Source organism: Pteronotus mesoamericanus, unplaced genomic scaffold, assembly GCF_021234165.1.
Source record: "Pteronotus mesoamericanus isolate MK-2021 breed Mesoamerican mustached bat unplaced genomic scaffold, CSHL_Meso_final contig_20, whole genome shotgun sequence".
In the NCBI taxonomy this organism is placed as follows: Eukaryota; Metazoa; Chordata; class Mammalia; order Chiroptera; family Mormoopidae; genus Pteronotus; species Pteronotus mesoamericanus.
The window spans coordinates 12,723,841-12,743,125 of NW_026555085.1; the positions used below are offsets into that span (position 1 = coordinate 12,723,841).

Consider the following 19,285-nt stretch of genomic DNA (forward strand, 5'->3'; position numbering starts at 1 on the left):
CTGCAGGAGTGAAGAAGGGGGCAGAGTAAAATGTGATGTCAAAGAAAGGGCGGTGATGTAAGAGCCGGGGCGGTGGGGCGGTGATGTCAGGGCTGGTGCTGATGCTGGCGGCGCAGTGCATTGTGGGCAGCTCCCCGCTCCGCCGCTGCCGCCGCCGCCCGAGGAGGATCGGGGCCGGGCCGGGCCGGGCCGGGATGGTCCCGGTCGGGAGGCCGCCGCCGGAGGGAGCGGGCCGCCCAGCGCCGCACTGAGCCGCCCCCGCCCCCTCCCCGCCGCAGCCCCGGGGGATGCACCGCCCCAAGCCGCTGCCTCCGCCGCCGCAGCGTCAGCCGCAGCGGGCCCACAGCAGGTGAGGCGCGGCGGGGCGGGCGGGGGTCGGGGGTCGGGTGGGGGCTCCTTCCACGGCCTCGGCGGGCCTCGGCCTGGCTCCCCTCTCAGCGCAGCTTTCTCCAGCGCTCCCCGCTGCTGCTGTCTCCGCCGGCGCTGGGACGCCGGCCTACACATCCTGGGCCGCATCCGAGGCCTGGACCGGCTCCCTGCCCCCAACACATACCCACCCATTCCTGCCTGCCCTCCAGGGGATTTGCTCCTCGCTCTTCATCTCTGGCCCTGTCCCAGTGACTTCAATCTCCTGTCACTCATGACAAGTCGTTTCCAGCTTTCTCCATTACCTCTCTCCCTTGTCCTCAGTCCTTCCATTTCTTCCACTAGCCTTCTTACCAACTACCTCACTCCTTCAACTGTGCCCAGAAACCCCTCTCTTGGTCCTGGATTCTTCATCTGCCACCATGATCTCTAACCTGTCTCTATCCTACTCAACCCCCTCCTCTGATACGGTCGTTCCTGGTCCCTTTCATTCCCCTCTGCCCCCTCCCACACACCTTTTCATCTGTTTCCATTACCCCTCCTTACCTGAGCTCCCAGATTCCCACACATACTTGGCTCACACCTTGCATAGTTACACATCAACATCTATACTCACAAAGCATTAGAAGCTCCCAACGACTTAGATCTTGATATCTCTCTCTCTCTCTCACGTTACTAGCCCCTTGCTCTCAAACATGCACTCTCTGACATATGCTCATGAAGACCTCCTCCATGGTCCCCTCTCTCACTACACACCCATGCCTCCACACACCCAAAGGGTTCTAAGGGACAGTAAGAGGGTAGCCAAGTTACTTGTGTTCGTGGCATCCATTCTTAGTTTGAGTTGAGTGTAGTCCTCTGAGGCAGAGAGTGGGACGGGTAGTGAATAGGGAGAGGCAGGGAACCCTCATTTATCCTCCTGCCTCCACTCTTTCTTTTCCCACCTTATCTCTTCCTCCTTGACTTGCCCATCTATAAAATGGGAACAGGACCTAAAATTTTCTCATCAACCTATAGAACCCACCATCACAGGACTGGAAGGCCCCCCAGAGGCCACCCAGTTCAGCTCCTTAAGGCACCCTCCCTAGTGGTTCAATTGCTTCTTTTATCTTGTCCTCAACCTGTCTTCTCCGCATATATTCCGGAACCCACTCCCCTCAACCCTACCTCTCCTTCATCCTGCCACTGCCCTCTCTGCCCTGCAAATTCCTGCCCCATAGGTCACTTGGCAGAAGGAGAACAGAGGCCTATTCAATAGCCCCACAGTTCTGATACTCTGAAGTTGTCTGGATTGGAGGAAACAGTCAGCTGAGTCATTTGAAGAAATACAGAAAAAGAGTGACATGGTCTCTCCCCATGGAGATCCCTTCTCCGCGTATCCCTCACGGCGCACCATGCCCTGTCGAAGGTTGCTTCCCTTCCTTCACCATTCCTGCTGCCCCCTGTACCAAGATGGCTAGACTGCGGGGCCCTGGGGAATTATCCCATCCCAAGGAAAGACAGGTTAATGGAGTTCCCAAGCTACCCATAGATATCTTAGACACTTTCCTCCTCTCACCGCCCCCCAGGCCCGGCCTGAGTGACTTCCTGCCATCTGTGACTCTCCAGGGTCATTGTGAGGGCAGGGCGGTGTGCTTATAAAAAGTGTAGTGGGAAAGAAAAGAAGAAAAGATCCTCATTCTATTCCTGTACTGGGTTAGCAGAGATCTCAAAATGTTATCTCTTTGGGCCCCCTACCTACACATGCATATCACACACTGAGACACAAAAACACACAAAAGCACCCACGGGCACAGGTGTACAGACATAGACACAGAGACACACACAGACATGCAGTCATACACACAAAGACATACACACAGAGGGATACATGCACAGATACACAGACAGGCACATGGGTGCACACACGTTCATTTTTCTGAGTAACCCTGGCTGGCTCCCAACCCTCACAGTTGGGACTCTCTCCCTGGTATCCTCCTTCTACCTATGCGAACGCAACAGGAGCTGTGTTCTTTCTTGTTGGTTCCTGAGCGGACGACAGATAGGGGTGGTCAGACGCTCCCACCCCATGCCCACACAGACCTGCTGCTTCCTGTCACTCCTCTGTTAGGCTGTTCCCACTTCCCTGAAGTCCCCAGTTCCTCCCAGTTCAGCCTGCCTCTCTCCGAGTGTCCATACAGCGGCTCTCTCTCTAAAATCCATGTCTGGAGTCCATTGCCTCATGTTCACCTCATCACTCCTGTCCTTGCTTGGTTCGGGCTCACCACTGAGAATGGGTGTGCCTCTCAGCTGCTGCCTCCTCCTCACTCCACACCATCCTTGAGGGGCTGTTGCCTATCTCTTCATTCTCAGGTTATTGCACCTCCCACAGTTGGTTAGCAGGTCTCTGTCACTTTGGTGTGCGTCCCCATGGGTCACCCCTTTGTCGGCAGTTCTCCCCTTTCATAAGCCTTGTGGCACAGGGAAGGTGTGGGTGCAGGGGGCGACAGCTCGAGTCACTGAGACTAGCCCTTCTTGGCCTAGGTCTCCCCAGTATAAACACTGGTCCCAGTCTCGTGTGCTCCTTGGGTAGCAAGTCTCCCCCACATTAGCTAGCATATGTCTCCTTGGGAAACCTTTTCCCCAGACTCTTTGTTCACACATCATTTTCCTCTCCTTTTTCATCAATGTGTGTTGCTGGTTTTCACATCTCCGGTTTGTAGTTTGTAGTTTGTATCTCCCTTCCTGTGAAGAGTATTTGTCTTCTCCTCTGACCTCCACCCCGGTGCTTACACAATGCTCCCACCGGTAGCCCCGGGAGCATCATCTGTCCAGTGGGCCCAGGGTAGGACGCCTGCTAGAATGGCGCTTCCCATCATCTTATCTGCAAGGTGATCCTGGCTCCGTGGCCCACCCCACTCACAGCCCCTCTCCACTCCCTCAGGTAGATGGCCCCCCCAGGGCAGGCCCTGCGGACACCCCTCCCTCGGGCTGGCGGATGCAGTGCCTAGCGGCTGCTCTTAAGGACGAAACCAACATGAGTGGGGGAGGGGAGCAGGCCGACATCCTGCCGGCCAACTACGTGGTCAAGGATCGCTGGAAGGTGGTGAGTGAGTGACCCAGCGGGGCAGAGGGAGGGGCCGGGGGAGGAAGGGACCTAGAAATCTGTGAAGACTGGTGCCTTCTGCGCACCTATCCTAACTGGGAGGTGCCCCTGAACTCATTTGTACACGGCTTGCATGTCATTATTTTTGCCTGTACTTGTGGACAGTCGCTTGCTCCCAGTGCCCTCTCTCTAGCCCCGCCCTCTCTCACCCCTTTCCTGGCTAGTTGGAAAGGGTCAAGTTGGTCGGTCCCAGCCTGGAACAACTCCTGGTTGGTTGTCGGAGAAGGAGCAGCAAGCTCAGTTGGGGGGAGAAAGGAAGGTGGGGGAGAAAGAAGGTGGGGGCGGGGGCTCTTTCCCTGCCGGCCCTTGGTGAAGGGCAGTGAGTGAGCTTGTGTCCCTCCGCTGCAGCAGAGGACGCGGAGGCTTGGGTTCCCGGAAAGAGGCCCTGCAGGCTGCTCCCACCGCAGCCGCACTCCATCTTCTCCATCCACCCTCCTCCCCTCACTGGTTGCTGCGGCAGGTGCAACAAGCCGAGACTCCATCTCCCAGCGTGCCTTGCTCCTCAGCCCAGGACTTCAGGCTGCTCGGCTTGCTGGGAGTTGTAGTCCGAGGCTCCTCGGGGGTTTGGGTCTCGATGAGAGGGGAACATGTGACGGTTAAGGGAAAGGCAGTGCCTGGGGAGCAAGACCTGCTGTAAATCAATCCTGTCCCATCCCCTTTCTTTCCGTTGCATAGGAGCTCTCTGCTTGCCTCTTACCATTGCGGAGGCAGGCTGATGTGGGGCGGATGTGGGGTGATAGTGTGTGAGCTGTGGGTCTGCACCTGAGTGGGGAGCCAGGAGGAAGACAGGGACCAGTGTACGGATCAGGTGTATACTGAGCCTGTTTCTGTGTGTGTGTGTGTGTGTGTGTGTGTGTGTGTGTGTGTGTTGGGGGGAGGAGCTCAGCTCATCAGGGTTCTGGGTTGAGAGGAGAGTGGGCCTGAGTGCAGGTGGATCTCCTTGGCAACAGCCACCTCGCTGGGCAGGTCCCTTAGAGGCTCACGGATAGGGGCAAAGGTGGTGCAATAGTTGGAGATGTTGTCGGCGGGGGGGGGGGGGGGGGGGGCGGTGGAGCTGGAGGAGCGGGATAACTGAGGGTAGGGTTGTCTATGTCCCAGAGGGGAACTTCCTGAGAGAGAATAATGGGAGACAGATATTGGGGAAGGAGGAGCAAGGACAGTAATCAAGAAATGAAGATACAATAGAGCAGGGGTCCCCAACCTTTTTGGCACCAGGGACTGGCTCTGTGGAAGACAGTTTTTCCACGGACGGGGTAGGAGGGTGTGTTTGGAGGGGAAGGAGGCAGAGCTCAGGCAGTAATGCGGAGGGAGTTATGGAGCTCCTGGTGCTGGCAGCCTGGAGGCAGAAGGACATGTATACTGAAGAGGTGAGAAAAAGATTGTGTTCTTGAGTTTGGGTTAGAATTTCCTTGTGTTTTTGAGGGAGGAAGTAGGAGATGAGTGAGAAGAGAAATGACAAGGGAAGTTGGGGAAAAGGGCCATGCACGCAGTGCACCTCTCTACACACTCACTCCCCACCCTCCTGGAGAACTGGAGATGCTGGGGTGTCAGATGCTTCCGCTCGGCATTCTCCCCGGGAGGGATGGGGCAGAGGCATGAGGAAGCGCCCAGGAACCAAGAATAAGTTGCCCAGAGATGGGCTATTGCCAAGAGAAGATGAGGGTCTGTGGCACTAGGTGGGGTATTTAAAAATAATAACATCTTCTTCTTCTTGAGGCAGGCTTCTCAGAGTTAGACTAGCAGACAGTAATAGCAAGAAAAACTTAGAATTTGTTTTGAGCACTTACTGTCGCCAAACACTGTGAAAAAATATAGATACTGTCAGCCCCATTTCACAGGTGTGGAAACAGAGGCACAGAGATTAGTTCACTTGCCAAGTTACTGGGACTGGGAGGTAGAACCAGATCTGTCTGGCTGCTGGGCCAACAGTCATGCTTTCCAAGAATTAGCCCATCGAAGAATCGGGACCGTAGAGTTGATGGAGTCTTTGTGACCAATTCTAGTCCAACTCTCTCATTTCACAGAGGAGGAGAAGTGGAGCCTCAGAAAATTTAAGGACTGCACCCCAGGTCACCCAGAGCTGGGCCAGAAAACCAGGCTTCCTTTTCCCCAAGAGAATGCTGGTCCTGCCCTGTCATATTTCTCCTTCAGTTTCGGGCGGCCCTTCGGCAGGGGATAGGGCGTGAATAGGGTCTGCTCTGTGGCAGGGCCGCACTACAGCTTTCGTGGGCCCGGGCACTTCTCCTTGGGCCCCTCCCTCAATAATAAAGTACTAAAAATTGTATTCTATGACTGCAATACAACTGATTGGTATACAATCGTAGATATAATTCTATGATTGGTATAAAGAGGAATAACTTAATATTAGATATTAAAATTTTTTTACCTAAAAGTTAATTTTTTCTCCTTTTGATTTTAAAAGAAATTAAAGCATTTTCATTGCCCCCTAAGAGTATTATGGGCCTAGTCTCTGTGCCTGCTGTGGCCCATGGATGAAGGTCCAGGGATGAGGGGTGTTGGGTAAGGGGGTGGGTGCAGGTGCCCAGCTCTTCATCCCAGGGAGGCTCTGTAAAGAGAAGGTGGGTGTAAGAAGGGGACTAAGAAAGGGGAAATAAGCTCTGTTTGGAAATGGAGGTGGTAGAGAAATACCCTCGGGCACCCTGGAAAAGTGGGGAGTAGGTGTCAGAAATGTCTTGGCTGCCCCGAGCCCTTCTTGCCATCCCCAGCAAGGATTTCGGAGCCTAGTAGATCTGAGCTTGAATTTCAGCCCCGACATTTAATTCCAGTGTGATCAACTGTTCCTATAACATTGTGGTTCAGAGTGTGTGTTCTGCATCATTGCCTAGGTCCATTTTTTAAAATATATATTTTAAAGATTTTATTTATTTATTTTTTTTAGAGAAAGAGGAAGAGAGGGAGAAAGAAACATGAATGTGTGGTTGCCTGTTGCACGCCCCCTACTGGGGACGTGTCCAGCAACCCAAGCATGTGCCCTGACTGGGAACTGAACCAGCCACCCTTTGGTTCTCAGGCCGCCATTCAATCCCTGGCTGAGCAACACCATCCAGGGAAGATTGCCTAGGTTTAAATGACACCCGGCTTTGCTACTTACTAGCCATGTGACCTGGGGCAAGGTTCTTAACTCTGTGCCTCAGTTTTTCTTCTGTAAAAAATGGTGACTCCTATGACCTTCCTCCCCTGTGTTGTTGCACACCTTTGGGAATGAGCTGAGATGATATTTGTGAGTCTGGAGCACAGAAGCAAGACATGGTTGTTCCCCTCCCTGGGCCCTTTCCCGCGTGCTTGCATGCAGCAAACCACAAAGGAATTCAGAAGATGCTAAAATCTACCCTGAGTTTAGAGGTTCCCAGAGGAAGACATGCCATCATGCCATTGCTTCCCTCAAGTCTGTGCCTGTCCCCTCCTGGTTCTGAAATTCTTCTAGAAATCTGACCTTCAACTTTTGTCTCAAGTAGAGGGGGACTCTGATTTTTCACTCTCCTTCCCCCTCCCGCTTTCCCTGTCTCCTTCCTGGACACAAGAGTCTTCAAGAGCCCATCTAACCTTCTAACTTCTCTTCTAAATCTTCCCTTTGTCCTTCTCTTTCTAGAGTGGTTTCAGTTGCCACCTGCTGGATACCCCCAGTCCTCAGCTCTGCCCTGCCTCCTTCCTCCCTTCAGTCCCATACTGCAACCATCATTCGACATTTAGTGGGCACCCAAGTACTGAATAAATGCTAAGGGGAGGGCTCAGACTTGCAGGATGCTCGGAGTCTGTTACAGGCTGGCCCATCAGAGCAGCCTCCGCTCAATCATTAGCAAGACCAGCTGTGGCTGAGCAGTTACAAGCCAGAAGGACACAAGTGAGGGCTCCATCAGCCATGAGGGGCAGGCTCCCTGAGGAGGCGAGAATTGGGCTGTACATCTTTCTTAAATCAAAGAAGTCCCAACTTAGAACTCAGCACCTCCTCCCCCCTTCCATCATTGCCAGCAGCACCCTCACCCTTAAGACCCCTGGGCCTCTGACTTGACATGACTTTCTTCCCTCCCATAACTCAGCTTTGCTCATCTCCCCTTGCTGGTTCTTCCTCCAGCACAGTTCCCTCCGTCTTTTCTCACTACCTGCCCTGGGATGCTAGAGGAGGAGGACCCAGAGGGTTAGATCTCCACCGCCCTGCCCCAGGGAATACACAGATTCTCTCCAAACCTCCGTTCCCACATGCTCCCACAGCGTCCCCAGCCCCAAAGAGGAGGCTCACTGTGGTTTTGGGGACCTGACCAGAGGTCTGGGGAGTGATGTGAGCTTCAGTAGCAGGCATGGGCAGTGAGCACCTTTTCCTGAGTCTCCACCCTCAAAAACTCCCCCCTCCACATACTCTGGTGACACCTTTCAGGATTCTGCCAACCGCCTCCTGGGGAATCTGCCCTGAAGCTGGCAGGGTCTGGAAATTAGTGTTCCTTCTGGACGTTGCTCAATCTGGGCAGGGGATTGGGAAAAGCGTGATATTTATTGCCCTTCCAGAGAAGAAAAGATTCATGATGGCCCATCCTGAGGATACAGTTGTCCTCAGAATCCTGTATAACCTTGTCTCCATGTCTGCATGAAGTCACGTGTTTCATACCCGTTCACACTGCCCACTCTAACATCTGACTGTGTGTATGTGTGTGTGTGTGTGTGTGTGTGTGTGTGTGGTTGTCCACCCATGGCTGAGCTCTCTGTCTCCCACACTAATAAAGGAGGTGGGGGCCCTGGTGGCGGGGGCAAAGATGGGAGACCTGAGGTCCTTCCCTTGAAGGATGGCCTCTGCCCTCATCAGTGAAGGGCATGGCCCCCCAGCAATGGGCGGGATGAGGAACTGCTCAGTCTGATCCCTGTGTCCCCTATTCCCTCCCTGTCTCTGTAGCTGAAAAAGATTGGGGGCGGGGGCTTTGGTGAAATCTACGAGGCCATGGACCTGCTGACCAGGGAGAATGTGGCCCTCAAGGTGGAGTCAGCCCAGCAGCCCAAGCAGGTCCTCAAGATGGAGGTGGCTGTGCTCAAAAAGCTGCAAGGTTCGGGCCTAGGGCAGGAGGGTAGAAGGGAGGGGTGCTGGGGAGGAGGGCTGTGTGGTGGAGGGAAGGGGCTGAGGGGGAGGTGATGGACGAGGTGAGATGGGACCAGAGTCTTAGAGCAATGATGGGGCTAAGGCAGAGGGTGGTGGTAGGCAATGTGGCCACGGGGCCAGGGCTGGGGGACCAGGAATCCAGAGTGCACCTCCTAGGAACCCATCTCGGTTGGACGTGAGGGAGAAGGAGTAGACGTTGGGAGACCCCTGTCTGTGCCCCTCAGGGAAAGACCACGTGTGCCGGTTCATTGGCTGCGGCCGGAATGAGAAGTTTAACTACGTGGTAATGCAGCTCCAGGTGAGTCCCTGTGGCCCGTCCTCCCTCCAGTCTCACCCAAGAACGTGGGTGTGGTTCCTGCCGCGGGGCGTGGGGAAGGGAGACTGCGGCCCCGGGAGGAGTGGGGAGTAGGCCCAGGCCTTTCAGGGGGTGGCGGGAGGCTGGGCAGACTGTTACAGTGGTGGTGGCTGGGACAGATGCTGAGCAGGGTCACCCTTCTCCCCCAGGGCCGGAACCTAGCTGACCTGCGTCGTAGTCAGCCGCGAGGCACCTTCACGCTGAGCACCACGCTGCGGCTGGGCAAGCAGATCCTGGAGTCCATTGAGGCCATCCATTCCGTAGGCTTCCTGCACCGCGACATCAAGCCGGTGAGGCCTGCCCTACCGCATCCTGCCCTCCACGCACAGCGCTCCTCCCTCCCACACACACCTTCCCTCCCTCTCTGGGCCCCTGGTTTCCTCTCCAGAACAGTTTCTTTTCTATCCCAAGCCTCACCTCTGCCTCTCACTTGCCTCGCAGGGGCACACACCCCTGTCCGCCCCACGCCCTCTCCTGTACTTCTCTTCTTTTCCTTTCTCTCACCCCGACCTGAACAGTCCTTCAACCTAGAAAGGTGCAGAGAGTGGGGAAGTACGAGAGGGCCGAGGGAAGGGGACCAGGGGCTGGGGCTTTGTAAGGAATCTCAAATGCTAATTTTGTGACGTCTTGGATCTTGGCTGGAAAAAACTGCCAATCTTAAGGGGTAAAACCAGGCCAGAGAGGTCCCTTGAATGGCCCTAGGTCACACAGCAAGAACAACGTAGGTATCCTCCAGCCTTAGTTAGACTAAGCCTCCCTGCCCTGCTGGGGGTTCCAAGGACGTAGGGCCAGACAGACCTTGTTTGAGCCGTCAGCTAGCTGGGTCATCAGTTGCTGTGTGATCTTGGACAAGCTCCCTAAACTCTTTGAACTTCAGTTTCCTCATCTCTAAAATGAGGATAATCTCACTTGCCTCTCATATGAGGTGCTCTGACCAGCCACGAATGCTGGTGTTTTACTCTTCTGTGAGCGTAGGTGAGCTGAGGGTCCCTCACCATGTCTCCTGGTGCCCTTCGGGGTGAGCCAGGTCGGGTTGGAGCCCGCGGCTCACAGCTGCCGTCTTCCTGCAGTCAAACTTTGCCATGGGCAGGCTGCCGTCTACCTACAGGAAGTGCTACATGCTGGACTTCGGGCTGGCCCGGCAGTACACCAACACCACGGGGGACGTTCGGCCCGTGAGTACCGCTGTGCGCGAGCCCGGCCTCCCGGGGACGCTTCACCAGGTTTTCCCGCAGCTGCCTGAACAGGCCCCGCTTGTGTTCAGTACCAGCAGCACCCACCTCTGTCCACATTCGGCTCATCCCCTCTCTCCCTTAGCCTGGGCTCTTGATGGATGCTGCATCCACTCTGTGATCTGTCTGCCCACTCTGGTCAAGGACGGACGCAGGGTCAGGAGACACGGTTAGGACTGGGTGGGCGTGCCAGGTTTGTTCCTGACCAGGCCAACATGGCAGGGGTGGGGGTGCCTCAGGGAGGCGGTCAGGGTTAAAGTAGGCAGAGGTAGGCTTAGTAAGCATGGCTGAAATGAGGCCAAGGTCAGGGGCAGCCCGTGAGGTTCCTGGCGGTATTTTCTCCTCTGCAGCCTCGGAATGTGGCCGGGTTTCGAGGGACTGTTCGATATGCCTCAGTCAATGCCCACAAGAACCGGGTGAGTGGCAGAGCCAGGGCTGAGGGATGTGAGGGCAGGAAAGGCACAGGTCCGGAGTGGAGTATGGTGCTGAGGGAGAGGGTAGGGTGGGCAGCTCTGGAGGTCGGGATGAGCATCGGAGAAGGATGGGGCAGGGCTGGAAGCTGCCACTTTAGAGACCCCCATTGGAAAGAGGCTCTGCCCTTGACTTACCCTTCTTTCTTGTTTCGGGGCACCTGCTCCTCTCTGTTCCCAACGCAAATCTCTGTGGGGTGAGAAAGCACACACAGAAGTTCTGACTGGGGTCCTATGTATGCCGGTGGGTAGGGGAGGGAGCCAGGACTTCAGGGAGACCTCAGTTCTGCCCCTAGAAACCTGGGTGTCAGGCCTCTTTGACTGATAGACCTCAGTGAAGGGTCAGCGCCCTGCTCTCAGGGAAGGACCTGAGAGCTGTGGGTGACCCCACCCCTCCACCCCCAGGAGATGGGCCGCCACGATGACCTGTGGTCCCTCTTCTACATGTTGGTGGAGTTTGCAGTGGGCCAGCTGCCCTGGAGGAAGATCAAGGACAAAGTGAGCCCTGTGCAGCTGGGTCTGAGGAGGTGGCGGGGTGCATGGGGGCAGCTGAGGCTCCATCTACCTGCGTCTCTTGCCTCCAGGAGCAGGTGGGGATGATCAAGGAGAAGTATGAGCACCGGATGCTACTGAAGCACATGCCCTCCGAGTTCCACCTTTTCCTGGACCACATCGCCAGCCTCGACTACTTCACCAAGCCTGATTACCAGGTGGGAGCCTGCCACCCGCCTGCATCCCCGGATACCTCTCTGTGGGCGACCATCACGAGCAGCACCCTCCTGCCGAGGCCCTTCGTCCCTGCCGGCTTGGCCCTCACCATCTCCCCCTCGTCTTCCAACTGCACGAAACTGTTTTGCACTCTTATAAACAGTAGGCATAGTTAAGATTTATCAAGAGCTTACCCTGTTTTCAGTGCTTTTCATGCATTAATTCATTTAAGCTTCAAAACAAGCCTTTGGTGATAATTGTGTGTTCCTTACGTTATCATTTTAGCATTTAACATTTCATGAAGCCGAGTGCTTTCAAGCACTTTACACCAAAACTCTGCAGGACTCCAAGTGGGATGATCGTCTCCATATCATAGATGAGGAAACTGAGGCCTGACAGCCTGGTTAGGAGCAGGGCCGGGCTCGGGCACATCTTCTGACTCCAAGTCCAGTGCACTTTCCAAGGCGCCATCCCTGCACCCCTATGGGACTTGCTGACCCTGATCCAAGAGTGGGGGAAACGTCAGCAATGTCCTGCCTGGACCCACTGTGTGCCGCCGTGGGGAGCACAGTGTTGGGCACACAGTGGGCACTCAATGAAGCAGGTCCTGCAACAGAGAGAGCCTGCCCTGTGTTCTGGAGAGAGCAAAGCCAGAGTGGAATGGTCTGGGGGATTCAGAGGGTCTACAACTGCCCGCCACCTTCTGAGCACAGAGCCATGGTTGCTGGCAGAGACGCCTCACTTGGGCAGTAGGAGGCCATGTCCCCCATTCTTAGCTCAACCTTGGGGGTCCCCCAGACCAAAGAGAGGAGAGCACACCCCGTGCGGAGCCCCATGCCGGCCGCTAGAGGTGTAGAGCTGGCAGGGAGGCGTGTGAACAGTTCAGGCCGATGCGCTGTGCCCAGCCAAGGTGGGGAGTCAGGGAAGGCTTCAGAGAGGATGGACTGATGGACGAGTGGGAAGACACTGCAGACAGAGGAAGCTGCCTGTGCGCACCATGACCCCGGGTGGTGGGTTGGGAAACTTCCGGGGGCTCTGGGCTGCTGTTGCGATGGCTGAGATGGTGAAAATGGCAAAGGAGTCTGGGGATGGTAATCAGGGGACAGATATCAGGGGGCTTATGTCCAGCCAGTGGGGCTTAAACCAAGGTGATAATTTGCATGCTGATTTGTATATTGTGTGCATGTTTTCATTTAAAAATCAATGTGCCCTTCTCCTTCCAACGCCTCCTCATGGCCTACCCCTGCCCTGGAAGGCCCCTGTCTCCCCCCTGCAGCCCAGCCGCGGTCCCCGCCTCCTGGCTAGCCCCAGGGTCAACCTCTCTGTCCTCCCACACCCTCGCCCCCTGCAGTTGATCATGTCAGTGTTTGAGAACAGCATGAAGGAGCGGGGCATCGCTGAGAATGAGGCCTTTGACTGGGAGAAGGCGGGCACCGACGCCCTCCTGTCCACGAGCACCTCCACCCCACCCCAGCAGAACACCCGGCAGACGGCAGCCATGTTTGGGTGAGTCTCGGGAGGGGCGATGGCTGGGGGGGAACCGTATGAGCTCTGCCTGGGGCTGCCACCCTAGAACCCAGCTCTTTTCTCCTCTTCCTACCTGAACACACCTGGCCATCTCTCCTTTTCCTAGTGGAGTTCTACGCTAAGAGCTCACTAAGTGGAGCTCAACAGTGGAGTTCTCGAACCCCAGGAAGTTCTGCTACATCGGCACTCTCAGTCTAGGCATGGAATGGGGTCCACATTTGGAGCTGTTGACCTTAGTGGACATCAGGAAGCCCTGAGTGAAATTGTCTGAGCCCCACAGTTTGTTGTTTCTCCAGGTTCAAGTGTGTTCATTTAGCGAACATATCTGGATCCCCACCACTAGGGGCACAGAGAGAACCGCGCAGTGCTTGCCCTCCGAGTGCTCTCAACTGAGTCGAGGGTATTTGTAACCGATGGGTCAGCAATGTCAGAACCACGTGACAAGCACAAAGACAGAGGTGGCCAGTGTGAGAAGGGGCTCCCCGCCCAACCCTGGGAATGAGCCAGAGGGAGATGTGGGCAGGGGCTCCAGGCACACATTTGGGTAGGAGACTCAACAGGACTTCTCAGCACATTACGGTGCCCAGTTCTGTAAAGACACTGTTCAAGGAGCTCCAAAGTGATTCTTCTCTCTAGACCATTCCTGGTATAAAGGAAGCCAACCAATGAACTGCAGTGGAAACCCCGCAGGGCCTGGAAGGCTGTGGGATCTTTTAAACAGAGCTGGGTGGCGGGGCGTCCATCCTGCGGCCACACCTTCTTACAGCTGCTGCCAGCCTGGGCACAGCCTTGTCTCAGAGGCTTTACGAGCTGTGGTGCTGATGGGCCTGGGGACACCCCCACTCCTGCTGGGGCCTCCCCTGTGCCCACGCCCACTGGTGGCAGTGGCCTCCAGGGCCTGTGCTGGCAGGAGAGGGCACCGCTGCCGGCCCCGCCCATTGTCTCCTCCTGGCCTCTCCAGGGTGGTCAACGTGACGCCAGTGCCTGGAGACCTGCTCCGGGAGAACACCGAGGACGTGCTGCAGGGCGAGCACCTGAGTGACCAGGAGAACGCACCCCCACTCCTGCCTGGGCGGGCCCCCGAGGGGCTGGGCCCTGGCCTCCACCTTGCCCCCCATCCTGGGGGTCCTGAGGCTGAAGTCTGGGAGGAGACAGATGTCAACCGGAACAAACTCCGAATCAACATTGGCAAAGTAACTGCAGCCAGGGAGAGGGACAGGGTGGCTTTCCGAATCCCGGGCCCCTCCCCTGCCCTCCTGAGCGCCCTCTCCTGGCCCCAGACCTGCTTGCCCGGCCTCCACGGCCTTGCCACCTCTCAGGGTCACCAACACCCTTGTGCTTGACCTCCCTTTGTCTCCTTCGCCCTGAGAAAACCACCTGACCCACTCACGGAACTCCCCTCTCCTGCAGACCCCCTGCGTGGTGGAAGAGGAGCAGAACCGAGGTGTGGGGGTCCCCAGCTCCCCAGTGCGTGCCCCACCAGACTCACCTACAACCCCAGTCCGCTCTCTGCGCTACCGGAGGGTCAACAGCCCTGAGTCAGAGAGGCTCTCCACTGCGGATGGGCGGGTGGAGCTACATGAGAGGAGGTGGGTCTGGGACCAAGGGATGGTCCAGGGCCCCGGTCCCCTCCACCTTCACACGGCTGCCCTGGAGGAAAGGTCGGATTTGGGGCAGACACGGTGATGGAGCCTCGAGAAGGGATGGGGTTTGTGGAGGTCCTACCTTGTGCCACGAGGGATGTGGAGGGGGGAACAGACTGCAGGAGGGGTAGGCTGGGTCCCCAGGCCCAGAAAGAGGTGAGGAGAGAGTTAGTAGGTGGATGTCCTTCCAGAACCTCTTGCTCTAGAGATTAATTGCAGACGCCTCAGACAGCTGACTAAGTTCCTTTCGGCTTCTGGGGAGGGGCCTGAGAAGGGTTCAGGAAGCTCTAAGCTTGAGGAGGGATGGGCTGTCAGGGAGGGGACCTGGTTTGCGGAAGTAAGTGTTGGAGAGTTTACAGCTAAGATGAGCCTTGGGTGGCCAATGGCGAGCAAGGACTAGGGCCAGATCTGATGGATAGGACTTCAGGCAGAAGAGAGATGTCCCTACCACCCTTGCTTTGAGTGGGGCTTCACCCCACAGCAGGGCTGAAGACTTCTCTGCACCAGGAAGGGGATCTCTTCCCTGGGCCCAGCTCTGGGGCGGGGGGCGGGGCGCGGGGTGGAGGGGCTGAAGTCCTTTCCACGCCCAGGCAGCGTGGGTCTTCATGCCCCGCCTCAGCCCTGGCCCCACCTCTGGATTCGGCCCCAACCTGCACTCCACCTGCGAGGTCAGGCACAGTGCTCCCTGAGGTGTGGAGCTGCCTGAGACACGGAGCCCTGTGGCAGTCGCTGCGGTGACCCCAGGGCAGAGGGACGATGCGGACCCTGTGTTCAGGGAGCCAGAAGCCCTCACGCTCACTCTCACACACTCACACTTGCACAGGTTGGCCTACATCTCATCCATGGTCGCCTGGAGGGTTCTGGAAACAGGGAGAGATGACGGAGGGTTATAAGTGGAGAAAAGAGGTGGGAAGTACCCTGAACAAAGACAGGTCCGAAGAGCCAGTTGGCTTGGCTCAGAGTGGACCCGTGTTTCAGAGATGGCAGGTAAAGGAGAGGGCCGCGGAGGGCTCCTCCGGACAGTTCTCAGGGGCTCAGAGGCAGGGCAGACTGCTTGGGCGGGCCCTGGGGCGCTGGGGAAAGGGGAAAGTACGAAGCAGATGGGATTCGGATTTCCCACCTTCCCCCTCAGTTCCCACTCCACTCTTCACCATCCACCCGACCTTCTGCCCTTCCCTACCTGTGGTGCCCTTCCTCTCCTTTCTGTCCATCGAAGCAAAGCTCTCAGGAAAGGAAGTGACATCAGCCCTTTACATGGGAGTATACAGGTCAGACTCTGAGTGTCCTCCCTCAGGGGTGTTTTTATTTTAAGCCTTGACAAATCAATAAATATACTGCGTTGATCTGGCAGGCCCCATGTAGGCCGGGGTGGCAGTATGCTGAACAAGCTCCACAGCTGACTTCAGATCTGCACCCCTCCCGCTCACAGGCCCGATGCTGGGGGAGAATGAAAGTCAGCCCCCTGCCCGCGGGCTGAGCGTGAGGATGTGCGGGCTGAGCGTGAGGATGTGCGTGCGCCAGAGGAGCTAAGCCATCGCGGTTCTCGGTGGGGCTCCCCAGGCATTTGGGGAAGGGCAGTTGTTCCTTTCGTAGTGACCGCTCCTCCTCACACGGGGGCCAGTACGCCCGTGGCTGACACACTCTAATAGGAGTACGAGATTCACAGCACAGTTAAGGTGACAGTGAAAGAGAAGCCCCAGGACGGGATCCGTGCCCCCGAAGCGAGCAGTCTGACGGCCGTTCCCTGCCCGGCAGAGCTCCCAGCCCCTTGGGGAGGCGGATACGGAAACACACACGAGCTCTGCTCTGTGAGGAAAGCGGGCACAGGGAGCACCAGGAAGGCCAGCTAACCTCTGTGGAGGGTGGAAGGCTCCCCACAGGAGGGGACATCTGAGCTGGGATGGACAGCAAAGGATAGAAGGACAGGCCTTGTGGAGGGAACAGCGTGCGCAAAGGCACAGAGGTGGGAGCACTTGGGCAATTTGGGGAAAGCGTGTGAATCTGAGATGCGTCTGGCTAGGGGAATGGGGAAGCGGGGCATGGCCTGGCAACCAAGGACCTTGAGTGCCAAAGTAAGGAATGTGGACTTTGTCCTCGGGGCTGGAAGCCACTGGAGTTTGTTGAAGGTTGTGAGACCAGTCAGGCAAGGCCAGATGGTGGTAGTAGAAGAGATTAGAAAAACCACCTGCAAACTCGAGGGCGGGTAGCTGTTTGCCCTGGATGGAGGGGGCTGCTGATAGGGTGTGAGCACTGGACAGGAGAACAGAAAGTTGGCTTTAGCAAGATTCAGTTTCCCTGGAATGGTCTGGAGGAGACAGTGCCTTGAACACAGAACCAGATTTTATTTCCTGGATGTTTATATTGTTGGAATACAGCATTCACAAATGTGTCGAATGAATATATGAATGTAAGAATGAATGAATGAATGAATGAATGAATGAATGAAATCTTTACAGGGATTGGGGGTGGAGGGTGACAACCCAGAAGGTGACTGGGCCTCTCCCAGGGTGAAGAGGTGCCGTGGTCAGGAGGGTCCAGGTGTCGCCGTCCACCCTGACACCTGTGGAGGGTCCTTGGGGGTCCAGAGGCTGGGCCCTGAGACCCACCTGGAATGGTTTTGCAGGTCACGAATGGATCTGCCCGGCTCACCCTCACGCCAGGCCTGCTCCTCACAGCCGGCCCAGATGCTGTCGGTGGACACTGGCCAGGCCGACCGGCAGGCCAGTGGCCGCATGGACGTGTCAGCCTCCGTGGAGCAGGAGGCCCTGAGCAACGCCTTCCGTTCCGTGCCGCTGGCTGAGGAGGAAGACTTCGACAGCAAGGAGTGGGTCATCATTGACAAGGAGACGGAGCTCAAGGACTTCCCCCCGGGGGCTGAGCCCAGCACATCAGGCACCACGGACGAGGAGCCAGAAGAGCTGCGGCCGCTTCCTGAAGAGGGTGAGGAGCGGCGGCGGCCAGGGCCAGAGCCCACTGTCCGGCTCCGTGGACGCAGCATGCAGACACTGGCTGAGGAGGACCCACGGCAGATGCCATTCCAGCCCCCACAACCTCAGCTGAGCCAGGCCGATGGCCGGTCAGAGACATCGCAGCCCCCCACATCCGGCAGCCCTTTCCATTCGCCCCTGCACTCGGGACCTCGCCCTCGACGGAGAGAGTCGGACCCCACCGGCCCTCAGAGACAGGTAAGGCTGGATCTGCACCCCACCCTCCACCCCTGGACACCCACGGTCCTGGCACGGGAGTCTGGAGCGCTCCCCATGTGCTCCACAGGGGCTATCGGCCAGCGACCGGTTGCATGCTGTGGTGAAGACAGACAGGTTTCAGGGCCTGGAGTTATGCTCAGAGGGCAGGCAAGGCTTCCCGGAGGAAGTACCCTCCAAGTTCTGAGTTGAACCTTGCATTATGGGAGTGTCACCCAGGTGACAAAGCAGGAGAAAGGCCTCCTAGGCCAAGAGGACAGCATGTGCAAAGGCCTGGAGGTGGCAATCAGGAAGCACTGTGCTGATTGCATGTTGCAGCAGATGAGGCTGCAAGGTAGGTCCTGGGCCCCATCCTGGAGGGCCTTGAGGCTAAGCTAAGGGGTTGGGGCTCGATATGAAAGCTTGGTGAGCCACTGAAGTCTTTTAAACAGGGGTGCGACATGATTACACTGGTTCTTTGTAATGATCCCTCTGGCTACTGTGTGGGAAGTGGATTGGAAGGGCAATAAACTCTAAGCAGAAAGGTCACATGGCAGGCACCAGCAGGAGGGTGCCCTGGTGGCTTGGATCAGGGTGGGGTCTCCGGATGTGGGGCAAAGTGCATGGAGCCAGGAGGCGTTGGGGCTGCGATAGACCAGAGCGGGTCTCGGCCGATGCCCAGCCTTCTGGCTGGACGGCAGGGCCATCGGTCAGTGGTTTGAAGGAACATGGACTCATATTTGAACACAATGACCTCATGATACTGTGGGATGGTCACATGGAGGCCTCAGAGCTCGGGAGGATTTCAGCTGTAGATATGGGTTTGGGAGTCATGGAAGCCTCTGTAGTGGGCGATGTTGCCCAAGACGACTCGGGGATGGGGTGGGGAGAGTCAAGGGGGAGGGCAGAACCAGAAAACACTCACCTTTGGAGAGAAGAAGAGAAAAAGGAGCCCTTGAGAAAGATTGAGAAAGAGGGGCCAAAATGTGGGAGGAGCACCCAGGGAGGGGCGTCCTGGAAACCAGGAAAGGGGTGGCTGAGGGGAGTGGGGGCAGCAGGGAGGGGCAGGGGGGTTTCCTGAGGTGGGGGTAGGCTCCATGCAGGAGGTGAACCCTGAGAGCCAGGATGGACGGACAGTGATAGGGAAATGGAGCCAGGGCTGGAGGGACCGTAGACTGGGCACAAGGTGGGCGTGTTGGGGGCCTTGGGAGGACCCGGTTAGGCTGCGGTGGAACCTTCTCGTATGGGAGGAATGAGGGACAAGGCTGGAAGGACAGGGGTTGGGGTTGGTGTCAGATGGTGGCCGAATCGTAAATGCCAGGCAAAGGATCCGCAGCATGTCTCATGGTATTTTGGTTCCTTTCTCTGGCAAGGATGGGGTGTCAGAATAGGCAGAAGGCCAACGGCCTAGACGGGCTCCTCTGTAGGGAAGGAGATAATCTCTGTCTGATCCAGGAAGTGGCACCAGCTCTTACCCTGGGCACTGAATGGGGCCCATGTTCTCTCAGAGGTGTTGGGGAGAGCTCAGGAGGGGGTGCTGGAGGGCTCAGGGA

General features: G+C 56.9%; 1 protein-coding gene across 1 annotated transcript in view; it reads left to right on the forward strand.

Moving 5' to 3' along the window:
- Positions 1 to 274: 274 nt before the first annotated feature.
- The window catches only part of TTBK1 (tau tubulin kinase 1), a 41,791-nt gene continuing 22,780 nt past the window's right edge, over positions 275 to 19,285 (forward strand). The window contains exons 1-13 of the mRNA XM_054569396.1: positions 275 to 349; positions 3,290 to 3,451; positions 8,415 to 8,562; positions 8,840 to 8,913; positions 9,120 to 9,260; positions 10,041 to 10,145; positions 10,553 to 10,618; positions 11,078 to 11,170; positions 11,257 to 11,382; positions 12,732 to 12,886; positions 13,869 to 14,100; positions 14,318 to 14,496; positions 17,174 to 17,735. Coding sequence (XP_054425371.1) covers positions 3,344 to 3,451; positions 8,415 to 8,562; positions 8,840 to 8,913; positions 9,120 to 9,260; positions 10,041 to 10,145; positions 10,553 to 10,618; positions 11,078 to 11,170; positions 11,257 to 11,382; positions 12,732 to 12,886; positions 13,869 to 14,100; positions 14,318 to 14,496; positions 17,174 to 17,735 — 1,989 coding nt within the window. The 5' untranslated portion in view covers positions 275 to 349; positions 3,290 to 3,343. The remainder of the gene's footprint in view (positions 350 to 3,289; positions 3,452 to 8,414; positions 8,563 to 8,839; positions 8,914 to 9,119; positions 9,261 to 10,040; positions 10,146 to 10,552; positions 10,619 to 11,077; positions 11,171 to 11,256; positions 11,383 to 12,731; positions 12,887 to 13,868; positions 14,101 to 14,317; positions 14,497 to 17,173; positions 17,736 to 19,285) is intronic.